Raw genomic sequence first — 18881 nt, forward strand, 5'->3', positions numbered from 1 at the left:
CTGTTTACACACAGCCCCAAAATAGGAGTGTTCTCTTAAGACCTTTATTCCAAATCTCAGATTTTCACTTTAAATGATCACTGTCATTTCAAAAAGCTTTGAGAAAATCAATTGTAGAAGCAAATGTAAGCAACTTTGTAATATATCTTATACAGTAAAAGAAAATAACTGCTAGTTCACTGAGGTGTCAAATTACAACCGCCTACTGAAGTTTATGAAAAGGTAAGGCTATGCAGATGGAGAGGAGTGAGACACACAGTGAAAGAAAGGCAGAAAAATACAAAAAATACATCCAGCTTTGCTCTTGCTGTGTTGTCAGTATTTTTCTCACACCAGAGCTGGATTCGTAGCCACTATGCTCAGTTCTGGTGTATAGTGTCCTCCCTACCTGCTAAATTGCAAAGTGCTGCGGAATATGTACTCGCTATATAAATATAAATAAAATTCTTATTATTATATGATGCCATCCTTTTGCTTCTGAAATGTGCTACATAGAGAAAGAAGAGCAGTAATCCTCTCTCTCTCTACTGTGTAGGGGAGACATAGAAATTGGTTCCCACCCACTAGCTTGGAGACAACTAAATATTAGATACAATAATTAAATAATTGTCCTCAATGAAATGAGAAAAATATCTACATATGTAGAAAATATGTACTGTACGTATTAATGCAATCTCAGATAGTAATCTAAGATAAAAGCTCTGGGGTATAGATAAAGCTCAATATTATTAAACAATAGTGCTAAAAGAAAGTAAAATAGCAAAGATAACTACAAAATGGGACAGTAGCAACTACACCATGTAAATATTAATTGAACCCATCAGTAAATAATAAATATATGCCGAAATATATTAAAGAGATAAAGAAAATTTGTGAAGTATATATTTTCATTACTTAGAAAGTAGATAAAGAGTTATTCCCATCTTCAAGATCCTATCCCAATATGTAATAGGTGTAATAATAATAATAATAATAGCAAATACCTCCAATTAGAATGTAGTATAGATCTTCTTGCTCACTGTCTCTTACTTCATATTCAGGGCATTGCAGGACCTTAGGTATCCTTTGTTATTACCACTAGAAACTAACTAACTGTGACTATATACGTGGTCGTAACCATGAATACCTAAGGTCCTGCAATGCCCTCCATGTGAGGTAATCAGCATAGTGAATCAGAAGAAATATATTACATTTTTAATTGGAGGTATTTGCTAATATTATTATTATTACACCTACTACATATTGGGATAGGAGCTTGGAGATGGGAATACCTCTTTAAAACCCCTTCACGACCTTCCAATTTTGCGCTTTCCGTTTTTTTTTCGCCTTCCTTATTCCGAGAGTCGTAACCTTTTTATTTTTTAGTCAATCTTGTCATTTGAGGGCTCGTTTTTTGCAGAACAAGGCGTACTTTTAAATGAAACTATGAGTTTTATCATATAGTGTACTGGAAAACAGCAAACAAATTTGCAAATGCGGAAGCATTGCAAAAAAAAGTGCGATTGCATGATTGTTTTTGAGATATTTTATTCACTGTATATTCTATATGGTACAACTGATGTCTGGGTGTGATGCTTCAGGTCGGTGTGAGTTCGTAGACACCAAATATGAATAGGTTTACTTTTATTTAAGAGGTTCAAAAAAATCAGACGTTTGTCCAAAAAAGTGGCGTACGTTTTGCACCATTTTCCCGCACCCCACAGCGTTCTCATTTTTTGGGAACTATGACTCAGCGATGGCTTATTTTTTGCATCTCTGGCTGATATTTTTAACGATACTATTTTTGCACCAATGCTACGTTTTGATCGCCTGTTATCGCATTTGTGGCGACCAAAAAACATCATTTTGCGTTTGGAATTTTTTTGCCACTACGCCATTTACCGATCAGGTTAATTGATTTTATATTTTGACAGATCGGGCATTTCTGAAGTCGGCGATACAAATATTTGTATATTTTTATATTTTAACCCTTTAATTTTCAATGGGGTAAAAGGGGGTTCATTTGAAGTTTTATTTTTTTTTTTAATTTTTTAAAACTTTTTAAACTTTTTTTTTATTTTACTAATCCCCCAGGGGACTATAAGGATCAGCTGTTTGATTGCTAATTCATTTCTCCTGATCAGAGCACCACTGGCCAGACTGGGAAAAATGCTCATCTCTTGAAACCTGCAGTACTCGGCTGCTGGTTAAAGGACCTGAGTCATGGGAGCTACAGGAATCATCACATGACCCTGTGCTACCATGACAACCATCGGATCTACATGATCCCATCACGTGACTTCCGGTGACGGCCTGTGAGTATGAGATTGCTGCGATCGCCATTAAAATGGTGCTGTCACATCTTGACAACGCCATTTAACGGGTTAACAGGTATGGGTGGATAGCGATTCCACTCGTACCAGTGAGGCACACATGTCAGCTGTACAAATCAGCTGACATGTGCGCGGATTCCTGCCTCCAGCCCGCAGCAGCAGGTGGGGATTTACACTATAACTGCAGGGACATAATTTCACTGCTTGCGGTCGTTAAGGGGTTAAGTAAATACCAAGTATCACAAAATAGTATCAAATAGTTGTGATGTTTGGTGCATAGATATGAGGTAAAAGCGACCTCATAAAGAAGCCACACAGAGTGTTCTGGGTAGCTGTAAAATAAACCTACAGTGAATGTGTCTAATTATTGCATTATGCCCAAATAAAAGTGCTATACTCAAGTAATACAATCACTGAGTTTGTCTTAGGTGATGGGGCTGCTATGCCAAATCCCAGGTATTTTACACACCAGTGTTCTTACTCACCTATACTTTTTGCCCTGCATTCTCTTACCAGCATGGTGTCACCTAACACTTTTTGGACTGTTGCAATATCAGTGCCATATTTACTACCTCCTTGCCATACGTATTAATTAGACGATGCATGGCCCCTAACTCCATTATTCATATGCACTGACACTTTAGCAGTTTACTACTTACATACTCCCTATCTTTTTAACCAGCACTATTTTTTTTTACTTCTGGGTCACGTTGTATTAACCCATAACGTATATCTGAACTCATACTTAGACCACTGGTTGCATTACTTTAGTATAGTAATTTTATATAGTGCAATAATTAGACACCTATTCACTGTATTTTTATTTTACAGCTACCCAGAACACTCTGTTTAGCTTGTTTATGGGGTCGTTTTGACGTGATATCTACACACAAAACAGTACACTTTTTGTTACTAATTTGTGATACTTGGTATTTACTTAACTACTCTCTAGGTAATAAAAATATATTTCACAAATTTTGTTACTCTCTCACCTTAATATATTTCGGCATATATTTATTTGTTATTTAATGATCGGTTTAATGTATATCAACATGGTGTAGAGGCTACTGCACCATTTTGTGGTTACATTTGCTATTTTACTTTCTTTATCTTTATTTATTCTCCGCAGCTTTTTTCTTAGATTACTATCTGAGATTAGGTTGATTCATAAACATTATATAAAGTCAGTTGTGGGGAAAACTTGTATAAAATGTATGATACAAGTCATACAATGGCCTAAATAAGTGTAATTATCCATAGAAACATACAACAGCTTATTCTGAAAAGTCACCTGAAATGACAACTACACTTTAAATCTTTTGGTGAGTACTTTACAGTAGCGTTTTTAACAAATCCAGACATAATAATGTGCCCCTTTAAAAGAGTTTCTATGATAAAGAAACCCAGTGGTATGTTTCTATAAATCAGTGCTACATCTTAAACTGGAGATCTTGGACTGTTAGGCTATGTGCGCACGTTGCGTAAAAACATGCAGTTACGCTGCGCTTTGTAGCGCAGCGTAACTGCATGCGTCCTGCGGCCCCTGCACAGTCTATGGAGATTGTGCAGGGGCCGTGCGCACGTGGCGTCTAAGAGCGCAGCGCTTCGGCTACTGCCGAAGCGCTGCGCAAAAAGAAGTGACATGTCACTTCTTTCCTGCGCTTTGCCGGCAGCTCCTGCTCTGTCTATGGCAGGAGCTGCAGGCAGAGCGCATGGAATCGGCGCTCACTACGGACATTTCTGCAGCGATCTAAAGCGCACATGTGCTCTTCAGATCGCTGCAGAAATTTCTGCAGGGCTTGTACGCAACGTGCGCACATAGCCTTATTGTTACAGAGAATCCTAGCAGAAGACAATATAATTCAGCCATTTTTGCCATCTTTAATGTTCGTGAACCTTGATCAGTGAAGCGTGGCTATACATTTTATTTTATAGTAAGTACTTTTTTTTACTGCAGCTACTAATCCAATTTCCCTGCCCCTAGTCTTATACTTACCCGCCGCCACCTTCTTCACTTTCCATTGGCGTTGCTCCCTTTGTTCTCCATCAGTTTGTGAACTGTATGATCACTCAGTCATTTCTGGAGTGAGACGGAGGTCACTTTTCAATGCAAGTCTTTGGGAGCCTCATTCTGGCCTCGTTCTTGCTCTCATAGACTTGCATTGACCACTTGTGACCATTGCCTCTGATTTCTGGCAATCACAAGAAGGCAACGTGGGATCCGAGGCTCAGTTCATTTAGATTAGAAACACCACTTCAGCGCTGAAAAAAACCCCCAAACCGCTGTAGTGGTGCTTAAGTTATTGTTGCATATGTTAGTAGGTCACACTGTTATAATTTAGAATTGGTTTTAGAGGGAGAGCTCCCATTTTGTGGGGGAAACCCCAAGAACACATTAAAACACTCAGTATTTTTAGATGAGTGGATCGCTTTGGACAACCGTGGTCGTGATCTACATGGCGCACAGATGACTTCAGACTAGGCCGGCAAATTAAATGCAGCACCGAGGAACCTGGAATGTCAGGAAATTTGCATAGCTGAGAGAGCACTGATCTGATCTGATCTGGGGATTGGTGTTGTACAAAATGATCCGCTCATCTCCACAGCTATTATCTAGAGCTTTGTGATGTTATCTGTTTGGAATTTAATTATTTGAGAATAATATTGCAGAATTTCGCTACCTTATCTGAGCATCTCTGCACAATGTGGGAAAAGAGACCATGAGTCCAATGACATATCACTTAGTTAACTGGGTGCAGCAATTGTGACTCAGAGATTTTAATAGCATGTAGCTGTCCAATTCCGGTCTCCAGACCGGAAGTATCAAATCCATAACATCAGCATAGGAATATAGGAGCCACAGAGAGATCAGCTTACAGGAGCAGTGTAGGTAGCAGAAATATATTGGTAAAGTGTTGGTTAGGAATAGTTAGGACAAATGAAAGGGGGTCACATTAGTAGTGGAAAACTCATTTAATGTTTTATCCCAAAAAATGAAATTATTCCTTAATGAGAGGGTAGGGAATAATTTACTGCAGTTGGACCCCAGCAATCCTGACATGGCTCTGAAACCAGAGGATCAGACTTTGCAGAACCCCATCTACAATGGAGGTATGCAAGCTGTAGTCCATGGGACTGCTGTAAATAGCCAAATGTTGTGCTTTATTTCTTCTGCAGTCCCATAGACAATAAATGTAGTATTTAAGAAGCAAATAAATAATAAAACAATATATGAGATGTAGATGGCCTTTAAGTTAATGTCATCCATTATGTATTTTTTTGTATTGTTCCTTTAAACACAACATAAATGTGTAAGGCTTTGAAAGCTGATTTTCTTGCCATGCTGTGAGGAAATGTTAGCAGAACCACGAGTCAATGACGCCATCATTACAGAGTCTCATCCTTTTATAAGTATACACTTTACTGATTCCTTGTGGAAGATCTAGCATTTACGGATGCTGTGAAATGTCTGAGTCTAAGCTACATGTAGCTAGTTTAAGTGTAATTAAATATCCACTTACAGCATTGTGCTTCCTTCACCTCTGAGTCATAGATATTCACACCAAACGTCTCATAGTGCTTCTCAAAATGCTTGTCAAGCTGCTGAGACCACCCATTGTTGTCTCCTGGAAGTATCGAAAAAAGAAAGACTGTTATTACATGCTTTATAAGAATTAAGACAGAATGTAAGAGGTAAATGAGGAAATATTGATCCTTACTTTTTGACAAATACTTTTCTCAGAAATGATTACTACCATATTTTGCTATTTAAACCCATTCTCCCGACTGATGTTCCAGAATTTAGTTGTGAGGCTAAATCTAAAACGATTGACCTATTAGAACTAACCCTAACATTTAAAATATTTCAAGTGCCATGAAATAATAAAAGTAGATAGTTCCTGAGCCTTGATTTTTCATGCCAAGGTGGCTACAGAAGCATTGATTAAGGGCGGCGTTACACGCAACGATTTATCGTGTGTTCGCATGAGCGATCGCACCCGCCCCCCTCGTTTGTGCATCACGGGCAATTCATTGCCCATGTCGCACAAAATTCGTTAAACCCCCCGTCACACGTACTTACATCCCTAATGACGTCGCTGTGGGTGGCGAACATCCTCTTCCTGAAGGGAGACGGACGTTCGGCGTCACAGCAACGTCACACAGCGGCCGCCCAATAGAAGCGGAGGGGCGGAAATGAGCGGGACGTAACATCCCGCCAACCTCCTTCCTAACTCATTGCCAGCGGGACGCAGGTAAGTTGTTGTTCGTCATTCCCAGGGTGTCACATGTAGCGATGTGTGCTGCCACGAGAACGACGAACAACCGGAGCACAGAAGGAGGAACGACATTATGGAAATGAACGACGTGTGAAAGAGCAACGATAAGGTGAGTATTTTTGCTCATTAACAGTCGTTTGGAGATGTCATACGGTACGACATCTCTAACGATGCCGGATGTGCTTCACGAATTCCGTGACCCCGACGACATATCGCACGATATATCCTACCGTGTAACGCCGCCCTAAGACTGGCAATAAGCATGAGATGAGCATCAGTCGAAGCTGTAGTATATAGTAAAGGATCAATCCTTTGTGATGGCTGACAACAGAGAGTGATAGAAGAAGGGTCTTAATTCCGCGCCAAGGACTCAATAGATCCAGGAAGAGATTAATGCTTCTTTAATAACATGCACAAGTCTACGCGTTTCTGGAGACACAGCTCCCTTCATCAGGACATTGGCAAGAGAACATGGATCCATTGTGTCCTTGGCGTGGAATTAAGACGCTTCTTCTATCACTCTCTGTTATCAGCCAACTTTGGGACTGCTGCCCGGACCTGGATCTTATAAATGCCTGTATAGTGGTTGTGACTGGCACAACCATTATAGGTGAGTGTGTTTTTATTACATATCTTCCTCCCCTTTTTGGGGTAAGACCCTATTGCGCTTTTCTTTCCACAGTTTCTCATCTTCTTGTGATGGCTGACGGGAGATTTGTCAAAATAGTAGCATGTGATTTGGGAGTTTTTAGGTTGTTAGAAATGTCAAATCCTCCAGGCTGTGTGCGCGCCCAAACAATTTGACCATACAGGCTGTAATTATTTCCTGTACAATTTTGTATTATCTTTACAAGAACAAACAATGCGTTTATACAAACAAATGTCTTCCTCAGGTATATTGAGATAATATACCTGAGGAAGACATTTGTTTGTCGAAACGCATTGCTTGTTCTTGTAAAAATAATAAAAAATTGTACAGGAAATAATCACAGTCTATATGATCAAATAGTTTGGGAGCGCACACAGCCTGGAGGATTTGACATTGATATTATTCCTATGGTAACTCAGGCTGAGTTACAGAATAGCCACCAGGAGTATGCAGCATACCGTTTGGGAAGGAGAACTCTCCATTGAGATCTGAGGTCCTAAAGGATCGTTAAGCAAGTTAACAAGGCTTGCTAAAGGTGAGTGTATGAAAATATAACATTCACCTACGAATTATCTATACAGCTACATTGAGATAGGTGCGCTTTTTGTTTTCGTTTCCCTTTCTCTTTGGTGAACATAGGTTGTCAGCAAGAATGAGATGTCTATGGCCATGTAATCATTAACGGACGTTTACGGCCAATTATTTGCAGTTTTGCTTTCTCAATTTTCCGTAAGTGATTGGTGATTCGTCTACTGACAAATCCTATTCTTAAAGGCGTTTTCCAGTCATGAGATATTGAACAGGAGCTGATCTGCAGACTCGGCAGTGACCGTTACATTTTGTACAAGGCAGCACATTGCAGTTCTTTGCTTATATTCAGCCGCTGAATGACTGGAGATGCTAGAATTGAGGAATGGTGGTGCTTTGTGTCAGACCCCTACCGATCTGATATTGATGACTTATCCTATGGACAGGTCATTAATAGCATATTACAGGACAACCCCTTTAGGAGTCAGCCAGCCTACTTTAGGGATTGGAAAACATGTGGAGTTACTATGTACTGTAGCTGGATCAAGATCAGAAGTCCCTAAGACTGACTTTTCAAAATGTCAATTATGGTATACAAATAATATGCCTTGACATGTGTCTGTGCACACTGTACAGATATACAGAAATATAGCTTAGGAAAATTACTGTTACAAGATTCAATGGTTATGAAAAAAGGTTTTAAAAACTTGAGCCAATACAATGTTTTTTTTAACTGAAATCTAAATACCTTTATATGTCTTTTGCACTGTTGGATGAAACCAGAGTAAATCCAGAAAAACGAGAACATAAAAACTACATGCCGATGTCCATGGTCAAATTTGAACCTAAGCTAATAAGGCAAGAATGCTAACCACTGAGCAACTACACTGCCAATAAAATCCCCATGACTAGATCAACATATAAATAGTATATACTATACATATACTATACACTCCTTATCAATAATTGAAAATGGAACTGACAGAATAAGAATATGTTCTTGCATCTTTTTAACAAATGTGAATACTATGTGCTCCACAAAAAGGTGTATAAATGAAAAAAAAAATCTCAGAATACTGTAATAGGTAAATGAGGAAACCGAACCCTAGTTTTAAGTCTAGGTGGTGCTGCAGTGGTGACTAGTCATGGCATTCTAGGTGACTACTACTAGACTACTGGGAATAATTTTAGGTACCGTGCCCAATGTAGTCTAACTTATTTTCTCCCCATAGATGATTTAAAGGGCCTTTATCCTCAAAAACAGTACTTACCTGCAGCTATAGTAATACTCTCCAGGTAAGTATCTTTTTAAACATATACAGCACTGGTCTACACAGTCAGAAAAGGGTCCCTGTGAAAATGTAAGATGGTGGTCGAGTTCCTACCCCTGAAGATACCTACGCTGAAATACAAGAAAAGGCAGTGGTGCGGACCCTGGAGGTGAAGCCTGCCCCGAAATGGAGTAACATGCAGGCGGTTGACACAAGAGAATTGAGTTGAGACCCAGCCTATTATCACATCACAATGTTTGGAAGACATTCTCCTCCTCAAGCAGTTCCACGTCTTTTCCAAGATCTGAATTATTTCATCCACTGTCTTCCGCTGGCCTTCTGGTTTCAGCAGAACAACCTTGCGGGCATCCCCCTCCAGAGCATTCAGTGCCACCTCGGGTTGCAGTTTGGGGTGTACGCTGTGCAAGGCAATGGCGTTCTTCAGCTGGCCCACCCAGTCACTGAACAGTAAGAAGTGGGATGAGAGGGAAAAGACGTGGAACTGCTTGAAGAGGAGAATGTCTTCCAAGGACTGTGATGCGGCTCCAAAATGAGATGTTAAGGAGTGAACTACTACTGAAGGCAAGGAGTACCCCTGGTGTTACCTACGCTGAACTACAAGAAGAGGCAGTGGCACGGACCCTGGAGGTGAAGCCTGCCCCGAAATGGAGTAACATGCAGGTGGTTGACACAAGGGAATTGAGTCGAGACGGTAGGAATTCGAACTCCATCTTACACAAAAACACTATATAGGCTCTTTGCAGTGTCATAGCTCATCGTAATACACATTTCCACCTGCTTTGGAGGGGTCTTAGCTACAGAAAAGACAAAAAGGACATAAACACAATCAAAAAGGAGCTGAGGAACGTATACTCTGTGAGTTGCAAAAGACCAGTTGCGTAACAGATAGGGCCTCTAGTTCGTTGGGTCAACCTGCATCTTCTACACTGGATGCCCTGCGTATGGACACCGTAATGAGGATCCCAGTTACAGAAAAGACAAAAAGGAGCACCAGTCGACACCACTTCTGAGTATATGTATCATGAAAGATGCGATGTAACTTCATTTACTTCATAGGTGGAGGGAGCAAAGATCCATCTTTGCCCCCACCCAATACTGCTACATACGTAAGCCCCAACTGAGACCTTCTCGTGTAACAGATCTGTGGAGATCCACTCTCCTGCTTGATGAATTGGGGGGGGGAGATGGATCTTTTACCCCCTGTAAAGTAAGTGAAGTCACATTGCATCTTTCATGATACATATAGTCAGACCTGGTGACGGCTGGTGCTCCTTTTTGTTTTTTCTGTATTTGGGATTCTGACCACGGCGACCGTACGCAGGGCATCTAGTGTGGAAGATGCAGGCCGACCAAAGGCACTACATGCTCTGTTATGTGAGTGGTCTTCTGCCACTCCCAGTGTGTAAGTTCTTCTGCTCCGGTTTTGGTTGTGTTTTTTGTCTCATATAACTTTTTTCATGTCTGATTGATAGTGCTGGGATAAAGCCCTTGTATTCTGTTGTATCTTTATTTGCTTTGGAGGGGGATTGGGCCCCTTAACCTCCTGGGATCTTGTACTGCTGCACAGGTTGCACCAATGATCCAGTATGTCCACCCCTGAAGAGGTAATTTACATATTTAAATTTCCAGAGGAGCATTATTTCCTTGCATCAACTTGGGGCTCTCCACAAGGAGAATTGTTCCCCTTAGAACATTATTATCAAGCAGTAAAATGTCTTGCCAGTGTTCAACATCAGAACACTGGTGACAAGTTCCCTTTAAGTCAATGTACTGTAGGATTGTCTTCTTTATCCATATTGCTTTGATTGATTGTGATTTTGGCAGTTGTGTTGTATTTCATTACAAATTATTTTTCTTCTAGGACAGCAATAATATAATTTACTATAGCAATTATTTTTTTCATTCTACTGGAATGTATAGATGTTTTCATGAACTGGTGTTCAGCATTAACCTTAGCTGAATGGCAGGTACTGCAGGTAACATGTCATCAATCATATATGTCATTAGTATCACTAGTTTCATTCCATGAATGCTTTTTATCATAGGAATATTCATATACTGAAGTCCAAAACAAGAGCTTCATTTTTGTGAGCTCATGAACCTGTCAGACAGTGACATATGAGGAGGATCACGTTTTGTCCTTTTCTTATTATGAATCATACAACGGGACCAGCTTTGATTCTTGAGCTTCCCTTTCTTGAGAGAGCCATATGATTTTTATTTTTATTTTTCTGAGAATACAGCTGTTGAAACGTTTATTTTTTTTAGAGGACAAACTGAAGTTTTATATAACACCACTCACATTATCATATAATGTGCAAGAAAATGGTAAATATAAATTCGAAATGAGATAAAATAGTGAAAAAAACACAATTTCACCATTGTATTTTGGGTGGGTTTCCATTTATTGCTATGATACCAAACAAATTAATTTTATGTTTGAATTAGTTTGTATACTGGCCCTCCTTCCACCAAGGGGCTAGTATACAATTGGATTTGTATCTTCAGCAAGGATTGCTGGGTAACACCTCTATTTAAACCTGAAGGGCGTGACTACAAAGTGTAACGTCTGCCCTTAACCACAGACTCAGGATGACTATCACGGACAGACTAGAGCTAGCCACCAAGGTTGGCAGGATATCAAGAACCCTGAAACCCTTTAACCCCTGTACAGGGATTTGGAATTACACAAGGTCCAGGAGATGGCTGCCTATGGATGGCTGCAATGCAGGAAAGAGTGGTCGTCAGGCAGGGTCCAAACTAGGGGCACAAAAAGGGACAAAATTAGCAAGCAGGAGCATAGTCAAAAAATCAGGCAGAGGTCAAAACCAGAGATGGCAGCGATGTACAAAAATGGCAGGCAGGAGAGTAGTCAATGAGCAGGCAGAGGTCAAAACACAGACATCAATAGTCAGGACAGGGAGCAGACACTAGCAGGAATACAAAACTATCTCTGGCAGTGACCAGCAGACAAGAGGGGGAATTAGAAGGGTGTGGTGTCTTCTATTGGCTGTGGCTGAATGGTGGTAATTTCAGCTGGAAGACACACGCCACCTACAGTCAGCCAGTGGTACTGCAAGTTTCAGCGAAATCCAGCTTAGTGGATGAGTGGAGCCTGCGGACACCAGAGTCACTGGCACCGACACCTCTCCTATCACCAGCACAGTCCATAATGGGAATACGGCGGCGCCTGGTGACTGAAGCATAAGTCACAGGAGCGGACTCCGGTGAGGACGTGACAGAAAGCTATTGCAGATGAAGCATTCAGCTAGGAACTGCTGAAAAAGCTGTTAACAGCAAAACTGACAATAAGGCTATGATCAGTGCATCTTAAGAGGCAGTGTTTTTCGCCCCCAAAAACACAAAAAAATGCACCCACGGCAAAAAGCATCAAAATTTGCGTTTTTGACATGTTTTTACCGCATTTTTCCCAATATGTTTTTTAAGTCAAATCTATTGACTGGAAGGGCTCAAAAATGCTGGAAAAACGCAAAAAGAATTGACATGCTGCATCTTCAAAAATTTAGCCAAGATGCAGACAAATAAAGATGCACAGTGTGGACAGGAAAATAGAAATCTCAAACTTTGCTGGGAGAAGGAAACACATGCATTTTGGTGCATCTTTGTGACCACAAAAATGCACCAAAAATGTAATAAAAGATTCACTGTGTGAACATAGTCATAACCGTTTCAGTATGAAAAGAGACAAAACCACATTTAAATGTAGGTAGCCAGATGGAGATGAGCGGCTCCAGCCCGAAAGCTGTCACTAGTCTCCAAAAACAGGGAAACAACCGTGACAGTGCCATAGTTTAAGTCTCATTCTGGTGTGAAGAGACCAAAAAGAATATGTGCGAGAGGTGAAGGGGAATCAAGAGGCGATGAGGAAAGCACGGTGTGCTGCGGGGACAGCACGATAAGTGAGCGGGGAGGTGAGTATTCATTTTTTAATTGTTTGCCTGGCCCTTTATGGTTTAACAAATGGTGGTCACAGCTGAACACCATTTTACTGAATTCATATGAAGTGAGTTGCAAAATATCTGCATTATGGAAAATACAGACTCTTGTAACATTGAAGGAGAATTCAATTCCAGTTGAATAAATTCTCATCTGTACTGGCATATAATGCCTATAAATAACAAATGAAGCATTACCTATTGAATCTTCTGCAGGTCTAATCTTTACAGTTGTTCCATCTAATCTTTTTTTACAGGGCTGCAGCACTAACATCTTACCTACAACATGTGACCACTAGAGATAAGCGAACCGGTCGCGGTTCGGCTCGAGTTCAGTTCGCCGAACAGGCCTCTCGTTCGAGTTCGGTTCGGCGAACGTTCGACGAACCCAACTCGAACCGCATAGGAAACAATGGCAGGCAATCACAAGCACATAAAAACACCTAGAAAACACCCTAAGGTGTCCAAAAGGTGATAAACAACTCACAACACAACACAAACACATGGGAAAGTGACAAGGACATATACTCATGCGAAAACAAAAGAGCTAGACAAGGAAAAAGAGGAGGAGACACAGATATATGAGTATATGCAAGGAAACATCGATGCCATTACTGTGCAACTTGAGCCCTGCTCATTTTAGGCTTCCAATCTGGATAAATTGCCTGAGCTTGCCACGTACGCCTTGGGGATCTTGTCGTGTCCTGCAGCCAGCGTTCTCTCGGAACCTGTCTTCAGTGCTGCTGGGGGTCTGCTGGCAGATAAGCACACGTGTCTGTCCACTGACAATGTGGACATGGCTCTCAGAGGACTTTTCTTCCCCTGGGTCAGCCAGGGGAGGCGAAAGGCACGCATATTTTTGAGAGTGCTTCATGCAAAGCATCTTTTTCTTTTTCAAAAGGGGGGTCAACTGATGCCAGTCAAGTGGGGTGTGTGTGGCCCAATTAGTGTAAACGAGGGAGACTGTGGTTGGAGTTCCCTCGCTTTTGAAAAAAGAACCAAGATGAACAAGTCATGGCTCTCAGAGGACTTTTCTTCCCCTGGGTCAGCCAGGGGAGGCCAAAGGCACGTGTATTTTTGAGAGTGCTTCATGCAAAGCATCTGTTTCATTTTGAAAAGGGGGATCAACTGATGCCAGTCAAGTGGGGTGTGTGTGGCCCAATTAGTGGAAACGAGGGAGACTTTGGTTGGAGTCCCCTCGCTTTTGAAAAAAGAACCAAGATGAACAAGTCATGGCTCTCAGAGGACTTTTCTTCCCCTGGGTCAGCCAGGGGAGGCCAAAGGCACGCGTATTTTTGAGAGTGCTTCATGCAAAGCATCTTTTTCTTTTTCAAAAGGGGGGTCAACTGATGCCAGTCAAGTGGGGTGTGTGTGGCCCAATTAGTGGAAATGAGGGAGACTGTGGTTGGAGTCCCCTCGCTTTTGAAAAAAGAACCAAGATGAACAAGTCATGGCTCTCAGAGGACTTTTCTTCCCCTGGGTCAGCCAGGGGAGGCCAAAGGCACGCGTATTTTTGATAGTGCTTCATGCAAAGCATCTTTGTAAGCTTGAAAATGGGGGTCAATTGATGCCAGTCAAGTGGGGTGTGTGTGGACCAATTTTTGGAAACCAGGGAGACTGTGGTTGGAGTCCCCTTGCTGTGTTTTACATGCTTTTAGAAGGGCATGACATGGCTTAGAGGTTGACTTTCTGCATCTGCAAACTGTTGGCAACCAAAATGCTGCCTTTCCAACCTTTTTAACCGAGGATTTTCGAGACCTTATGCCCATCGCAGTGCCCCAAGAGCCGATGCCCAGGCGCCACTCCTTCTCCAACAAAGGCGTGCCCGTGCTACACCAGCATGTCGCACCAAATATCACCGCTTCTTTGAGAAACTCTGTGTGACAGGGTGCATTTCACCACAGATACTTGGAACAGTAAGCATGGACAGGGGCGTTACATGTCGCTGACTGGGCACTGGGTAACTATGGTGATAGATGGAGAAGTGTCTGCTGTACAAGTCTTTCCGTCCCCACGAGTTGTGTGTTTCAATCCTTCCTCTGTATGTACAAGTTCCTCCACTGCTTCTGCCTCATCAACCTCATGTTGTTCCTGCACCTCAGCCCAAACCCTGTGTGGTCAGGCCACCCTTCCTTGTAACTGCGCCCAAGGAATCCCACACACCTCCTTACTATGCTGGCAGCAGAGCTCAAGGCCATCAGGCGGTCAAATGTTTACTTTGAAATGTAGGGGAAATGTGAGACACCGCTGAGGAATTGTGGACGGTTAGCTCTGTAGAGTGAGACCGAGTTTCATCAATGGTTGTCTCCACTCAACCAGCAGCCAGGGAATGACGGGTGCGACAATGATGCTAAACAGTCTGCGGCCCTTCTTCAGGGCTATGTGACACACGTGCCTTGTATGGCTCACGTGTTGAAATCTCCAGCAATTTTTAAAACACTATCCTGGCCTACATGTCCTTCTGTCGAGGGCACGGTGTAACGCCTGCCTGGATTGACACACTCAGATGGGCTGTAAAGGATTGGCTAGAGGGAACCCACTCACCAAGCTGGACCCCCAGAACCCTGAAACCCTTTAATCCCTATACAGTGATGTTGAATGACACAGGGCCCAAGTTGATCAATACCTGTGGAAGGCTGCAGTTCCAGAGAATAGTAGTCATGCAGGGTCAAAACATTAATTGAGGAAGAGGAACAGAATGGGAGGGACAGGACTTAATCAAAAAACAAGCAGAGGTGAAATGCAAATCGGCCAACGAGGTACCTAAACAGCAAACAGGAAAAGTAGTCAGGTAACAAGCACACAAACTCATAAAACTAAACAGTAACCAGAGGTTCATAGCTATGTCTGGCAGTGGTCTTCAGACAGGAGGGGCCTAAAAAGGGTGTTGTGTCTTCCCATTGGTTGTAGCTGAATGATGGTACTTCATCTGTGAGATACCCACCACCTGCATTCAGCCTGTGGTTCTACATCTGTCAAGGTAACGCATCCCAGTGCATAACCTGTGTCCACCTGCACCGCTGGCGTCGACTCCTCTCCCATCATCAGCACTATGCACGAAAGGAACACGTTGTCACCTTGCGACAGGAGTACAAATTGACGTAGCGGACTACGGTGGTGACTTAACAGCTGTGTGCGGCAATGATGCAAACATGGCAGCGTGCCTTCGTCAGGCCCATGTGACACACGTGCCTTGTGTGGCTCACGTGTTTAATCTGATTCTCCAGCAATTTTTAAAACAACATCCTGGCCTACATGGCCTTGTACAGCGGGCACGCTCGCTATGTGCTCACTTCCATCGTTCACACCCAGTAGCTCAACAACTTTCATCACTCCTGAAGTCTTATGGTCTGGCGGTTAAACATCAGAAATGTGATGTTCCGACATGCAGGAATTTTAATCTGCACATGTTGCAGCGTCTGTTGCAGCACCGCAGAGCCCAGCTGAAATACGTTATTATGACGTATACCCTGGGCTAACTTGATCCAGAGGTGATGCAGATCACGCTGCTGGAGTGGTATAAGATCAAGGACCTATGCACCGTTCTACACAGTTTACAAATGTCGACGCAGATGTTTAACACTGGCGATGACATTCTCAGCGTGACGATTTTGGTCATCTACATGATGGAACACACTGTAAGTATTATTCGGAGTCAGGTGTTGAAGGTGAGGAAGGGAGGAAGTACTGGAGGAGTCATATGCGGAAGGGATAACAAGATCTACAAGGTCCAGACGTTCAGCGGCACCTTGTCGGCATTCATGGTACGGTGGGGGAGAGGGATTATCAAGGGAGCATAGTATCAACAAAACAGTTGAGGAAGGTGCAGGAGCCCAGGAAGAAAATGGAGGACGAACTGGCGATGGGCATGGAAGACTCAGCAGATTAGTGAGAGCTTGCTCACATTTTGGTTGTGCGAGGTTGTGGGGAGAGGGCAGAGGAAGGAGGCACGATTCTCACCCCTCCGCCACCAAGACACCAAGGACTTTGTCCTCCTGGATGCTCAATATACATGAGCGCCTTCTTGCTGCACTACCTACAACATGACCCTCGGATTGTACGAATTACAAGTCATGCTGACTACTGGGTTGCCACACTGTTAGATCCCTGGTACAACACAAAATTTTGCGAAATAACTCCTGCCATAGAAAGGGACGCACGTATGCAGGAGTATCAGCAGAAGGTGGTACGCAATCTTACTTCTGCTTTTCCACTAAACACCAGTGGTGCACAGAGTGAATCTCAACGCTTTTTCATCGATAGGAGGAAATGGTCTTACTTGTCCACATCTGAGGGACCGAGGGCTGGCTGCTGTGCTGAGACGGCGTTGAGTACGGTGTCTCTGCAGAGTTGCATTTTTGGTCATATACAAACTGAGTTGAAAAATGACAGATGCTGGTGGAAAGGGGAACAGGTGTGTTGGAAAGGGTAAAAAAGTTTGTGTCCGTGGGTTTGGTGGTTAAGCAACATTAACATTTGCTGAAGAAACAACATCTGGTATGGTGGGACTGGCAGATTTGGATAAGGTGGTACATACTATGTTACCGCTATATCAAAAATATTAAGAAGAAAAGAAAGAGAAAGGTAGATATCCCAATCGCCATTCGGTGTCCACCGTGCTCATAGATGGAAAAGGAGACGTTGGCAACTGGAAGGTTAGGTGGAGGATACAGAGCAGGTTGACTCTCAAACAAATAGTAGCCTGAACCGAGTTAGACGCAACTCGGATCTGGAGACTTGGAGCCCTGTTAGCGTGACAGGGTCCACACGACCACCCAGCCCCGGAACTCCCTGTTAACAACACAGGGGCCATTGGTTACGCAGTCCGTGTGCGTAGGGGACACACCTGTGGACAGCAGGCACATCAGCAGCAGCAGGCCTGTTTATGCCACTGGGCTGCACTAGCAGGACTGGTAGGACAGGAGCTGTTCTTAAACGTTCTGCGTTACCAGCTGTGGTGGCGGCCTGCATCGATGACCTATCCCTGCATACCTTTGGCCTAAAGCCGCAATGGGTTCAACACATGGAGGTGTGCTCTTTCGGAGCATAATAGAAGACTGGGCACCTTCTTCTTGGCTCCAGCCCCTTTTATAACCTGTGTCCCTCCCAAACCAGGGTGGACCACAATGCACCTCCTGGAGACAAAAGCAGAGTGACACGTCATGAGTGGCATAACTAGCGTCCTCTTTTGAACCGCCACTTGAATGATGACCTCATGGCTGCCACAACCAAAACACCTCAATAGTCATCGTCTGACCAACAACAATGAGGTGACAAGTCATAGGGGCGGCCCTCTGCAAGCCTGTTGGGAGTAGCCTGGCCAAATTGTCAGGACACCTGATTCCCTGTGGTCTATATGGGCTCCCCACATTAGGGTCAGGGCCAAAGAGTTCATTACCCGACCTAGCCTCTGATTCAGTAAGTGCCTGAGCATGCTCAGTAGCATGAAATACAGTTTCTGAAAAAAAGACTATCCGCTTCAGCATGCTGTCAAGGCACAACACAGGACTTAGACCCGGCACGGAGTGCAAGTACCTGTGCAAAGAGGCTTTTCTCAGTCAGTGTGAAGCCCCACAGGTGTTGTGTTGGTGCATTACCTTCAGGGACTCCACGTGGAGTAAGAGTCTGGTCACACTTAGGTTGCTTCTTTATATGTATTTTCGTGATGCCACTCTCAGTATTGCGGTCAGTGGGGACCGCCACTGCAGTGTAAGGGGACACCTGAGGCTGATGTTGGGTGCAGTTAGTTTTAGTGGCCTCCCGAGAGTGAGTCAAGCACCAGGGCCCTGTGTAAGTGTGTTGAGCCGCAGGTCGCAGAATGACTCAGGCACAGTCCAAACGAGCATGCACTGTAGCCCAAAATTAAG

General features: G+C 43.1%; 1 protein-coding gene across 1 annotated transcript in view; it reads right to left on the minus strand.

Annotated features, from left to right (window-relative positions):
- Positions 1-18881, minus strand: part of RXFP1 (relaxin family peptide receptor 1) — a 492164-nt gene that overhangs the window by 133473 nt on the left and 339810 nt on the right. The window contains exon 3 of the mRNA XM_075347535.1: positions 5834-5938. Coding sequence (XP_075203650.1) covers positions 5834-5938 — 105 coding nt within the window. The remainder of the gene's footprint in view (positions 1-5833; positions 5939-18881) is intronic.

Source organism: Anomaloglossus baeobatrachus, chromosome 1, assembly GCF_048569485.1.
Source record: "Anomaloglossus baeobatrachus isolate aAnoBae1 chromosome 1, aAnoBae1.hap1, whole genome shotgun sequence".
Taxonomy (NCBI): domain Eukaryota; kingdom Metazoa; phylum Chordata; class Amphibia; order Anura; family Aromobatidae; genus Anomaloglossus; species Anomaloglossus baeobatrachus.